The 13,791-nt window shown below is 39.7% G+C and overlaps 1 protein-coding gene across 5 annotated transcripts in view; it reads left to right on the top strand.

Annotated features, from left to right (window-relative positions):
- The window catches only part of EPHA5 (EPH receptor A5), a 438,408-nt gene extending 426,785 nt beyond the window's left edge, over positions 1–11,623 (top strand). For all 5 annotated transcript variants that reach the window (XM_063919908.1, XM_063919911.1, XM_063919909.1 and 2 more), the window contains 3 exons: positions 5,659–5,852; positions 8,637–8,792; positions 10,551–11,623. In XM_063919908.1, the coding sequence (XP_063775978.1) occupies positions 5,659–5,852; positions 8,637–8,792; positions 10,551–10,656 (456 nt within the window). In that variant the 3' untranslated portion in view covers positions 10,657–11,623. The remainder of the gene's footprint in view (positions 1–5,658; positions 5,853–8,636; positions 8,793–10,550) is intronic.
- Positions 11,624–13,791: the final 2,168 nt, after the last annotated feature.

Raw genomic sequence — 13,791 nt, 5'->3', positions numbered from 1 at the left:
CAACAAGAAGCTTCAGACGTATTGTTCCAGGTCGAGGGACCCTCAAGCGATAGCAGTGGACGCACTTGTGACACCGTGGGTGTTTCAGTCGGTCTATGTGTTCCCTCCACTTCCACTCATCCCAAAGTTGATAAGGATCATAAGAAGAACAGGAGTTCAGGCGATACTCGTTGTTCCAGATTCGCCACGGAGGGCCTGGTATACGGATCTTCAGGAATTACTCATAGGAGATCCCTGGCCTCTTCCTCTAAGAGAGGATCTGTTACAGCAGGGGCCGTGCATGTTCCAAGACTTACCGCGGTTGCGTTCGACAGCGTGGTGGTTGAACGCAAAATCCTAGCGCGAAAGGGTATTCCCGGTGAGGTCATCCCCACTCTACTGAAAGCTAGAAAGGAGGTAACGGCGAAGCATTACCACCATATTTGGAGAAAATATGTGTCTTGGTGTGAATCCAAGAAGGCTCCTACGGAAGAATTTCAGCTGGGTCGGTTTCTCCATTTTTTACAAGTAGGTGTGGATGCGGGCCTGAAGTTAGGCTCCATTAAAGTGCAGATTTCGGCTTTACCAATTTTCTTTCAAAGGGAATTGGCCTCGCTTCCAGAAGTACAGACTTTTGTGAAAGGTGTGCTGCACATCCAACCTCCGTTTGTGCCCCCAGTGGCACCATGGGACCTTAACATGGTGTTACAGTTCCTTATGTCACATTGGTTTGAACCTTTACAGACGGTTGAGTTGAAATTTCTCACTTGGAAAGTGGTCATACTATTGGCCTTGGCATCCGCAAGGCGGGTGTCGGAATTGACGGCTTTGTCTCACAAAAGCCCCTATTTGATTTTCCATGAGGATAGAGCAGAGTTGAGAACTCGTCAACAATTTCTACCAAAGGTGGTTTCTTCGTTTCACATGAACCAACCTATTGTGGTACCTGTGGCTACTGAAGCCTTGGCTGATTCAAAGTCTCTCGATGTGGTCAGAGCTTTGAAAATTTATGTAGCCAGAACGGCTCGTATTAGGAAAACGGATGCTCTGTTTGTCCTGTATGCTTCCAACAAGATTGGGGTTCCTGCTTCTAAGCAGACTATTGCATGCTGGATCTGTAATGCGATTCAGCATGCTCATTCTACGGCTGGATTGCCGTTACCGAAATCAGTGAAGGCCCATTCTACCAGGAAGGGAGTCTCAGCGCTACAACTTTACCGAGCAGCTACTTGGTCGGGTTCAAACACTTTTGCAAGTTTGATACCCTGGCTGATGAGGACCTCATGTTTGCTCAATCGGTGCTGCGAAGTCATCCTCACTCTCCCGCTCGGTCTGGAGCTTTGGTTTAAACCCCATTGTCCTTTTGGAGTCCCCAGCATCCTCTAGGACGAAGGATAAAATTGGATTTTTATACCTACCAGTAAATCCTTTTCTCTTAGTCTGTAGAGGATGCTGGGCGCCCGTCCCAGTGCGGACTCTATCTGCAATACTTGTTCATAGTTATTGCTTTTGTTACACAAAGGTTGTGTTTTTGGTTTCGATCAGCCTGTTGCTGATTTTTTGGTTCATGCTGTTTACTGGTTTTAGTTAAATGCCATGTTGTACGGTGTGTTGTGGTGTGAGCTGGTATGTATCTCACCCTTGGTTAACAAAGATCCTTTTCCTCGAAATGTCCGTCTCCCTGGGCACAGTTCCTATAACTGAGGTCTGGAGGAGGGGCATAGAGGGAGGAGCCAGTTCACACCCATTTAAAGTCTTAAAGTGCCCATGTCTCCAGCGGATCCCGTCTATACCCCATGGTCCTTTTGGAGTCCCCAGCATCCTCTATTGACTAAGAGAAAAGGATTTTACGGTAGGTATTAAAATCCTATTTTTTGTCTGGATTTCTCCAGGCCTGTTTGAATAGGTCATCTAACTCTGTAGAGTCAGGGACAGTGACATTAGGCTTGTTTTGTACAAAGAAAAACGACTGCTGTGACGCAGCATCCTCTAGAGGGAGCTTTAACATGTCCCGTATAACCAGAATTAGGGGTTCAATACCCTGAGCAGAATCAGGATCCCCACTAACAGGATCCAGGTCATCCCCATCCTCCTGTATATCCTCATCTGTATCAGGAAGTAGAGCAGGTAGCCCACGTTTCTGTGGATCTGCATGAGAGAGGGGGGGCTGTGCAACAGCTTGTTGTAGTAGCTGAGTCTTCTGCACATTAGCAGTGAGCTGGGATGACATATCTGACATCATAGTTTTAAGAGACCCTAACCAGTGGGGCTCTGGACCCTCTCCCCTAGCCCCTTCACTGATTTGTGAAGATTGACTGCATTGTTCACATGAAACAGAATCGGTAGATAATGGAGAGAATCTGCTGTGACATACACTGTACAGTTTGTGTTTACCCATGTTTCACAGTAAGCACAACACACACACACACACACACATACACACACACACACACACACACACACACACATACACATACACACACAGTGATATTGCAAGCCTGCCCTACTGTATGTGAGAGGAGACACAGAGAGAGAGGACACCAGCACACCCTGAGCTGCACAGCCGAAGTGAGGCTGTCAGTTCACTATAATACAGTAAACACTAACAATTTCTGTCCTAAATAGGATCCAGATAGTGTACACAAGTGGCACTCCCCCTTTGCTACACCCTGTACCAGATATCCAGCATGGCTGAGGAATCAGGAAGTGCTGTGTGTGCTGTCTGTGGCTGCAGTAAGCAAAGGAAGGCACCAAAATGCCTCAGGTCCCACTCTGATGTAGCTCCACCCCCTTCAATGGTGCCGGAGTTACACTAATATATTATACTGGCAAAGTCTCCTTTGTAGCTCAAAACCTCACATGTGCTAGTAAAGCATTTTTGTGCCAGTTCCACATGGGGGATCTTAGCGGGACCCCCCTGGGAGAGTCCTGCACTCCGCGCCCATGGTCAGCCGCACTTTGAACCGTGGGACACTCCTAGCGGGGCCCCCAGTTTGTACTCACCACCAATGTCACCTTCAGGCAGCGTTAGGGGTGTACGGCGTGCTGCGGCTGTTACAGCCAAGGCGCAGTGCCCCGCTGAACAACAACTCCTCAGGACGGTGGTCCTGCAGCGGGGAATCAGCTCTGCCCCTTGTAAGGCCGTTGACCGCCACCACCCCCCTAACTCCCATGGTGCAGGTATGCTGTTGCCCAGACAGCATACCGAAAATAACAAACAAAAAAAAGAAATTGAAGAAAACTCTCTGGAGCTCAGAGATGTGCATCCTCTCCTGAGGGCACTTTTTTTCTAAACTGCCTGTGGGAGGAGGCATAGAGAGGAGGAGCCAGCACACCCAGTGGAAGAAATTTAAAGTGCACTGGCTCCTTTGGACCCCGTCTATACCCCATCGTACTAGATTCCCTCAATATCACTTACAGATGCTAGAGAAATATACCACCTGCAACTAGCATCTGTGTTAAATGAAATACTTTATTGATAATTGTGAAATTAGAGATAAATATGACTGTATTAGGAGAGGGTGTGAATAGAAGGAGAATGTGAGAATAATCATTGGTAACATATTTCTATGGAGAATAATTAGAGATTGCCTGAGATGGTGACAGAGCATCAGGGTTACTTTAAACTCCTGCAGTCCGCTTTCACTGAGTTTTGGAGAGAGTTTGGGGGGTATCCAATTAGAGGTGAAAAAACAGTGGGTGCGCAATATTTCAGTTTTTCGCATTTTGTTCCAATATTTCGATATTTTTTTTACAGGCTATCCAATTTGGATCGCCCATAAAAAAATAGCTTTCCTCCCGAAAACGCACAAGTTCAGTGAAACCTATGTGTTTTCTGTAGAAACAGCTGTTTATGGGGATTTGGTTTTGCCTGACTGATGCAAGTGAAACAAAATCCCCGATAAGACACGTCTCGCGCCAGTAAATTACCACGGCGTATTGGCCTTTATATCGAAATTGTTTTCATCTCTTATTATGACTTGTTCTAAATATAAAAAGATTGTCTTTTGTTTGTTATTGTTTGATGTGAATATGTTTTTATTTTAGTTGCATATGTATTGTAGATAAATAATACAGTGGCTCACTTACTGAGAGAAAAAATATAACTTGAAAAAATTCTTATGAAGACAAAACTTATCAACAGAATGATGAACTGATTCATATGGGGTGTTAAGTCTAGGACACTGGAACATGTATATGGACTCTAACACTGTGAGAAGTTATATAGTGGAAATGGTCTGAAAGCACCATATGTTTCAGAGTTACTAGCTATTGTTAACGGTGGCCACTTTTCACTTAGGTAGTGACAACTATTTTAATTTGTAACCGAGCGCTAAGTTATACAAAATGTAAGGGTTGGTCTAACCACATAGATATTAAGAGCAATGAGCCAGTTCTACTCATTCCTGTTAGGTGCACAAGAATATTAATAAATGCGTTTGGTATGCTTAACCGGTGGCCGGGATCCCAGCCGCCAGAATGCTGACAGGGGGGGCGAGCGCAATGAAGCCTGTTGTGGGCTCGCTATGCTCGCCACAGGTTCTATTCCCACTCTATGGGTGTCGTGGACACCCAAGAGTGGGAATAGCCCTCGTTCCCCTGCCGGCATGCTGGCGGCTGGGATCCCGGCATCAGTTTGCTGACCGCCGTGATCGTAACTACATCCCTAATAAACAGTCTGTTCTGATGTGCTAATAAATTTTCCAACAAATATATTTGCTACTTTAATATCCGTCTTTGAGATATTAGATTGATGTTAATGTTTGGTAATGTGAACTCTGTACAGAGCTGGGTACACTTTGTGGCACCTTATAAATAAAAGTTGATAATATATATAAACTATATGCCGGTTATCAAAATCAAAGCAGGCTTCTAATATTTGTTATACTCTACAGTAAAGTGTGTATTGTTTCTTATAGTACAGGAGTTGTCCTAATGAACACTGTAGTAGTAACATCAGAACTTACTGTACTATTTTCTCAGATATAATACAAGTTCTTATATATGAGCTTTAGTACAAATTTAATTCACAAGTAAGATGATTATATATAAAATGTCCTGACAGTATTACCACATAATACTTATATTTGGACTATGGATGCCAATACCATGTAATCTAATTTATATTTGGAAATATGGAAATACACTTGTTTTACATGTCTTGTATTGAAGGTAATGAAATTACAAAATGACTAGATATCAACTCATGTAATCAATGTGCTTTGTTTGAAATGAAAACTTGTAAACTACAAAGACTTTAGAGTTTCATAATGCAGAGTTTCCCAAATACCTCCATTACAGTGCAGATTATAAAGCTATCCATGAGTCCAGATGGTCAAATCAAATTGACAGAATCACTAATTATGTCACATGTGCTCAAGCATGGATAGATATAAAATCTGGACTATAATTGCGGAGTTTAGGGAACTCTGCCCTAACGTATCCAAACAATACAGTTGTGTGGTGCTTACGAACTCCTTGCTGGCTTTCAACATCCATATTTTCCGCCACAATGATTGAGGCTTTAAAATAAATATGCCTTTGTCTGTTTATGTAAATATTTGACAATGTAACAAGCCATTTTGCAGTAGCTTAAACAAATAGGAATTCTTAGTTTGGCTGAAACAATTCACGTGTTATGTAAAATATGAATACAAAAATTATATTTGTCTTTGTTAGGTAATTAAAGCTGTTGAGGAAGGTTACCGGTTGCCAAGTCCCATGGATTGCCCGGCTGCTCTTTATCAGCTCATGCTGGATTGTTGGCAGAAAGATCGGAACAGTAGGCCCAAGTTTGAAGAGATTGTCAGTATGTTGGACAAGCTGATCCGTAACCCGAGCACCTTAAAGACACTTGTTAATTCATCTAACAGGTTATATATATATATATTTATTTCCCAATTCATCACAATATGTAGATTTGGTTTGAAATGTGTAGATTGTGCTTAAAGGGGTCTTCTTACAGATTAATAAATGCAATGCATATTGTACAGGTTAGAAAATGTTTTACTTTTTTTTATTTACTAAAGAATGTAATACATTTTATGACCTCTTGTAGAAAAAAATGTATGTAGAATATAATCATGCAATAATTATATTTGTAGAGGAAATTGCATAATTGGTGGACCACTCTACTGTATATTATAGCAGAAGCCTAGCATTTTTTTTCAGAATTCTTGTCTTGTGTTTTACACAAGTACAATTCCACTAAGATACAGTGCATGTGATGTTCTTCCTCAGTGATAATTAATTAAACCTTAATGTGTATTGTATAAATTAAGGTTTAAATAAATTAAATAATTTTATTATTATCATTTTTATAGCACTAGCATATTACACATTACTGGACAATTACATAATTTGTATTTATTGGCATTAATCCCTGCTCTAGTGGATTGTGCAATCTAATTTCCTCACAGGTACACAGAGAGGTAAACGCACTGCGATATTTAGTCACAAGCTATTGAACCTACGTGTAAGCAGAGAAAACAGACCAAATTTGGCCATTTTTCACTTTTTACAGTGAACGATTTTTACAGTGTTTTAGAGTGAATTATGTACAACTAAATGTATTTTTCATTTCAATTACAGAAGGATTTTTAAAAATACTATTTATAAAACTGTATTATGAATCTATTCAGATAACTACTTTTTATCCAAAACAGAAAACCTTTTGCTATTGGCACTAACAATAACGTACTGCAAATCTGTGTGTATCTTGCAAATAAAAGCATGGGGATTTTGTTCATATTTTGATCAAAACATCTAGGGGGATATCCAATTACCCGTGGTACATTTCCGCGGGTAATGATATCGCCCGGGGCTGTCCTATTAGCCCTTATAAGCTGCGGCATATCAGGACGTATGTCACCTGCCTCAGTGTCGGCTCCCCTCCTGAATGCTGTGTCACTCTCCCCTCAAGATCCGATTCCATTGTAAAAGGTACAATTTGAATAAAAGCATTTGGGTTTTAATATTGTATTTTAACCACTTGCCTGGCATGGTCGCATCAGATGCGACCATGTCTGCAAGTACTCTATCTGACGTGGTCGCACAGGATGCGACCAGTCAGATAGGGAGAATTAGCAGCGGCAGGGAAGAGAAACTTCCCTCCGCTGCTGCTGTCAGAGGGACCGGAAGGTCCCTCTGCCTCCCTGCACTCTCCCCCTGTGTCTGCTGTGCTGACGATCACTGCTGATCGGTCAGCACGGCAAGATCTCCCCCCTCCAGTGGTTGCAGACAATGGCAGCCGCTGGGGAGTGTAAGTAAACCCTCCCTGGCTGCCCCCAGACCCCCCCCCCCCCCCTGCACACCTTGAGGCTGTTCCGGCTTTCAAAATGAAAGCCGCGATGGTCGCGATGTTCCGATGGTCTCGATGTTCCGGATCGATGTTTGGGGGAAGAAAAAAAAAAAAAAAACATATTTTTTCTTTTTTTTAACTAAACTCATTTGGGATAGGGTTAAATTCATGTACTTCACCTAATTCACTCATAAAAAAGAAACGACAATTTCGCAGCGTTTTTTTGCAAAATAAATCATCAGTTAAGTGGTTAAGGATCAGCTTTTATTCGCATTATGGGCAGAAATAAAATCTTATGTAGCTCGGTTTGGGCGCGATCGGCTGCTGGTGTCTACATTTCAGCTCACACTCCCCGGGGTGGTAAGCTGAAATGTGTGAAAAGTGATTTGTTTAGGTGCCGAAACTGCACTTTTCCCAATCGCACCCATTAGTTTAGAGTGATCAGTGTGATAGGGGACATCAGTTGTATATCGCCCCCATCACTTTAGACGAGAGATCGTGGGCTATAACATTTGAATTCCCCCCTATGTATGAGTTAATAATAGAATGTAAACACAAGCAGTGATTGTTTTCAGTATGCCATATGCAAGACTTGAATATATACACTCAGATTGTAACCAGAAAATCATGCCAAAAAAATTAAAAAGTACTATTTAATTTTTATTTTGTCACGTGAAGAATACATTTCTGGTATTAAATATCAACATAAACTCCAAAATGTTCACTTAGACCATTCAATGTAGTCAATACTAAAACATGTATAAAAAAGTAAACTCTCTGTCAATTTAATTACAAAAGTAAATACAGTAGTCGGACTGTTTAGGAACGATCTATAGTCTGACCCTTGTAATGTGGGTTAATCTTGTAGAAGAGTTCCCAAATATTCACAAGGCAGAGGATAAAATAACTCAGAAACAATCACATAGCTCAGCTGTGGGATACAGTAGCATTGCTCAGCAATATAAATAGGAGCACTTGATGAGTTCAAAGCTGTAATACGATAATAATGATGGTTTTGGCTGACACTCAAGGTCACATCAAGAAATGTAATTACATTAATTATGAAAAATTATGCTGCTACCTGTAAATTACTCGCGAGATACAAATATCTGCTGACTTAAACTTCATTTATGTAATGTGGATTGCTGGAACAAGTTCTCGGTAAAACATAGACTTAATAACCAGTTACTTTATGCCATTCACTTTTCAAGCCAAATATAGCAAGTTAAGTAGTGGAGGAAACATCTCATTACATTTTAATCCAGTTACATAAAGAAATGTTTTTAAGTAGATTTTTTTTTAGCAATTTCTGTAAATTATTTTACATATTTATATATTTGTGCGGATTTCATTACAGGATATCAAATTTACTGGTTGAGCATAATCCAATCGGAAATGGTGTGTACAGATCAGTAAATGAGTGGCTTGAGGCCATCAAGATGGGAAGGTATGCTGATACATTTGTGGAGAATGGATACACTTCAATGGATGCAGTGACTCAAATGACTTTGGAGTAAGTAACACAAAGTGTCTATAAAAAAAAAGACTAAAAAAAGGCCATACAGGTGACAGAGCTGCCACTACTGCAAAGGGTGCTTCAGCTATGTGGCTCAGTGATGACGGTAAATTTCATGCTTGGACCCCATAATGTGAAATGGCATCAATGTTGACATGATTGAAATGTTTTACGTTCAACATATCGACAATATGTTGAGAAAATGTTTACAATAGAAATGTAGTATTAAGATTTAGGATTTGGTGTAGGCTTAAAACTAGGAGGCAATTATACCCAGTGCCACATACACATGTCTCTACAGTGCCAGATACAGATATGCCCCTAGTGCCAGATACACATGTTCCCACAGTGCCAGATACAGATATGCCCCCAGTGCCAGATAAACATGTCCCCACAGTGCCAGATATGCCCCCAGTGCCAGATACACATGTCACTACAGTGCCAGATACAGATATGCCCCCAGTGCCAGATACACATGTCCCCACAGTGGCAGATATGCCTCCAGTACCAGATACACACGTCCCCACAGTGCCAGATATGCCCCCAGTGCCAGATGCACATGTCCCCACAGTGCCAGATATGCCCCCAGTGCCAGATACACATGTCCCCACTGTGCCAGATATGCCCCAGTGTCAGATACACATGTCCCCACAGTGCCAGATATGTCCACAGTGCCAAATACATATGAACCCACAGTGCCCCCATCCCCCAAGTGCTGCTCATCGTGCTGCTACTGTTTCTTGTGAGGGCAAGGAGGAGAGTGCAGTGTGCTCCTCTCCTGCCCCTTAGTCAGTCTCCAGCTGTAGTGTCTATCTTCAAATAGGCGCCGGTCCATGAGCCAATCAAAGCTTGTGGTCCAGCAGCCAGTCAGCAGCCTTAGCTGCCTGTCCACGAGCTCTGATTGGCTCATGGGCTGGCGCCACTGGAAATAATAAAATAAGTGTGTCGGGCAGCGGGAGACGGTCGAGACGCATGCGGAGGATGAAAGAGCTGCATGTTGCTCGAGATCCATGGATTGGCCACTGCTGGCCTAAACCTAACCCTCCATCCCCCGCAGCCTAACCCTAACCCTCTCTGGGGGTGCCTAAACCTAACCCTCTGTTCCTAGCCTAACCCTAATCATCCCTAGGGGTGGCTAAACATAACCTCCTACCCCCGTGGGCTAAGAGTGACAGTCCCTACATACTTACGATCAGGATGCTGGTAGTCAGGATTCCAATGTTGACATCCCATCTGGTGTCAGAGTTCTGGTATCGGCGTTCTGGCCGAGTGTCGGGTTTCCAACTGCCAGCATCCTGTCCATCAGCATCCGGACTGCATCCTGTTTATATATATATATATATATATATGCATAATTAATTTACATAATTTATTTGTACCACTTTTGAAAATATCCTCTACTTGAAAGGAATATAAATAAGGCTTATGTAGCTGCATTTTTCACTAACCCATAATAACCTGTTTTTGTCTAGCAAGCACCAGATAGAGATAAGCTTATTGCTGCTTTATGTGGGGCAGTGTAGACTGTACACCTGAATACAATGTTAGTACATTAGCTCTGTGTTTTCTCCACTTTTTCCTCCAATGTCTGTTATGTTATGTTATGGACATACTGTATAAATAACTAAAATATAAAAACCTATACTATAGTTTAGACATCATCATGAACCAACTCCATGAATTTGCTTTACAAAGAAGAATGATTTTTTAATATCACTAGAAGTAAATGCCATCTTTGTGCTGTTTCCTCTTTAGAGATCTGAGAAGGTTTGGAGTGACTCTGGCCGGCCATCAGAAGAAAATAATGAATAGCATCCAAGAAATGAGAGCCCAGTTATTGAACGGAATGGTGCCCTTGTAATTTTGACATTCCGCGACCAAGCAAGTCTGCACTTTGTAACCTGCCCAGAGATTTATAGACATAGAGAAAACTGAATTGAAAAAAGGGAAGTATAGCATTATAGAAAACTGAAAATGACACAGTGAACATACAACAGATAACTCAAAAATCAGTATTTGACTCAGACTCCCATTTATTTTTTATTCTGTTTGTGTCATCATTTTTCATGAGTAATTGCAACATGCATGGACATGGAGCTGGATTTAGAGATATATAAAGTGTGGTTAGCCTGTTCTTTTGCTCTTCTATAACAAAGGACTTCCCATGATGCTTTGTACATGGATTGTTTATAGCATCTTGATAGTGCTTTCATTGTAGCAGCACACTAAATTCTTCCAAGGACTTACTTGAATGGATCATGTTAAACAACGTTTTGTAGCCATGTACGGCCTAGGGGGATAAAAGCTGCAGTGTACTGATGTTTACCAAGTCTCAATTGTCTACAAAGGAGTATTGAAGAGCAATATGTTTAGATTTTCTTGATAGTTATCTCTTTTTTTGTAAATTAAAAAAATGCTGTTACACAGCATTAAGGTATGAAAGCGTATGTATAAACAAGTTGCTTGATCAATTGCAAATACAATATATTTATTTTTTTGTGTTCTGGGTTCTATTAGTTTGCTCTCTTGTGAGTTTAATGCATACTATAATGAATATGTATATAATGTACAGTTTGCTACACTCCCAGGTACAGTTTTGTGCTGCCACTTATAACTGTATTTTTTGTTGTTTTGTTCTTAAAACAACCATAACAAGTTGATAGATATTTTAAACAAATTAAGTAAAAAAAAAAAATTACAAAAATCCATCTTTTTTTCCTACCTTCTAAATACTGTAATTTCTGAGGCAACTATGCTTTGTAAAAATACAGGGTATGTGTATAAAGATAACAAAATGAAAAATATGATATTAAATAGGCATTTTGTTATTTTAAGTGTTCTAGTTTTCAATCAAACATTACATTTACACAATGTGAATTACAATTATATGTTGTTATTAAAGCTTTAGTGCATACTATAGTAACACCGAGCATTTGCATTGCATAGATTATGCATCATGAGTTCTAATACAGTATTTAATACTCCATTTTGGACAACACTTGCTAATGGACAAATCACCTTCAAATTATATTAATCTGGAACCTCACACAGCACTGGGTTCACATCTCTAGCAGCTCTTGAACTTTCAAAAACATTCAACTGAATGATGTGTAGCTTTACTCTGTAAACTGTCTCCAATATGGGTTGTTTCCTGCTGACCTCTTTGATTGTAACACTCTTACTCGTGGTCTACAAAAAGTGGGCTCTGCCCCCCCCCCCTACTTTCTACACATTTCATCTTCTATTGAGACGTTTGCCAATAAAAAGTATGGTTTGAGATCTAGTGTACACCGGTTTGTAGGATTACAAGGTGCCATACAGTAAGTTAGCTGTCTACTGTTTTTCTTGTTTCCTAATTTGTGATGTAAAGGTGTATGTAAGGTGTATGACAAAATCAGCAAAATATAAACCTAAAAATTGACTTACAGTATTACACTGGTTAAGGTAAAGATAATATAAGATAAAGGTAATATGCACCACACAAAAAAATGGAATCTGTGCTTACAATATCGTATCCGAGACACAACTTGTTCATATTTTGGTATGCTACAATTTTCCCTATAGTGATATTTGTAACATTGTAAAGATTTGAGAGTAGATATAAGTAATTAACTTTTTAATATTTTTAAATAAAATTAACTATTATGACTTTTAATTACACAAGGGTGAAAACTACAAAAGAAATTAGCAAGATTTGTAAAATGGGTCAGTTTTTTCAATTTAGATTTTCTTTAGTTAAAAAAATGTTTTGTATAATACTATACACATAACATAATATATTTTGGATGAATAGATTGGTAGAATCTGAAAATAGATTTTATGTTGAAAACACCCAAAGTTCAGTCATTCCTCATAAAAAGGTGATTCTATCCTGTTCAACTTACAGTACACTTACTATAACGTAATGTACACAATACCGTTAACCTGTCAAATAAAATAAAATGTTTCTGGATTTGAAGCTTTACAGCTGAAATAGCCTTTAGTTCAAGACAATTTGGTCTACTGTAACTGTGGTTTAGAGTGACACGAGATGCACAGCAGAAGGTGAGGAGCTGCGATTGAGTTTACACTATCTGTATAGTAAAAATGACTATCAAATATTGATTAATTTGTTTAACCTTTACAGAGAAGGGTTTTTGTCACTTTGTGATATTTATTAAACATATTTGTCAATGACTACATCATAGTGAATTTATGAAGTCTTCCAAAAAAAATCTTATAATTTTTTTTATTTATGTTTTTATGAACTGTTTGCATAATGTCCTTAATTCTCGTGTCCAGGCAATGGCTATATTCTTTTATCTGTATTTGTGCTATTAAGCACATATAAACATCCTTACACTACATATACATGCATATATTATTTCACTTCATCCCTAAATATTCCAGTTAATTAGAAGTGTGAAATCAACAAATTATTATATTGCAGACTTTTCTTACAGTAAAGTCCATATAAGAATATATATAGCAGCAAGATGTAGTGGCACACAGCAAATAATGAAGTCCAATACAGCAGTTGCTGGTATATACAGACCCCTGATGGGAGTATCCATGGCTGGCACCATGCCTTATATGTGAGTTTTACGGTTGTGCTGCCTATCTCTTGCTATGTATGTGTATGTATGTATATATATATATATATATATACACACACACACACACACACACACACACACACACACACATATATACCTATGGTCTTTTTGTTATAGAGAAAGTTTCCGACCTAAAGCATATTTTGAAATGAACAAGTAGCAATTATTGGAAATTCCGTGTTTGGGATACCAAGGGGAATTGTAGCTCTTATCAACTGCAAGTGGAGTATATGCATTTGATGAGAAGTGGTAGGACTAGGTATTCATGAATAGGTGGACCTTGCAAGACACAGTCTGATGAAAAAACTGAATATACCTGATTTTTCTTTGTAACTGCATTTGGCTCAATTGTTTACTTTCTAGTGAGCTGTCTAGAAGTCAAATCACAGTTATAACATTTA

This window comes from Pseudophryne corroboree, chromosome 1, assembly GCF_028390025.1.
Source record: "Pseudophryne corroboree isolate aPseCor3 chromosome 1, aPseCor3.hap2, whole genome shotgun sequence".
In the NCBI taxonomy this organism is placed as follows: Eukaryota; Metazoa; Chordata; class Amphibia; order Anura; family Myobatrachidae; genus Pseudophryne; species Pseudophryne corroboree.
The sequence above is the reverse complement of the archived record's forward strand: the minus strand, read 5'-3'. Positions and strand labels throughout refer to the sequence as shown.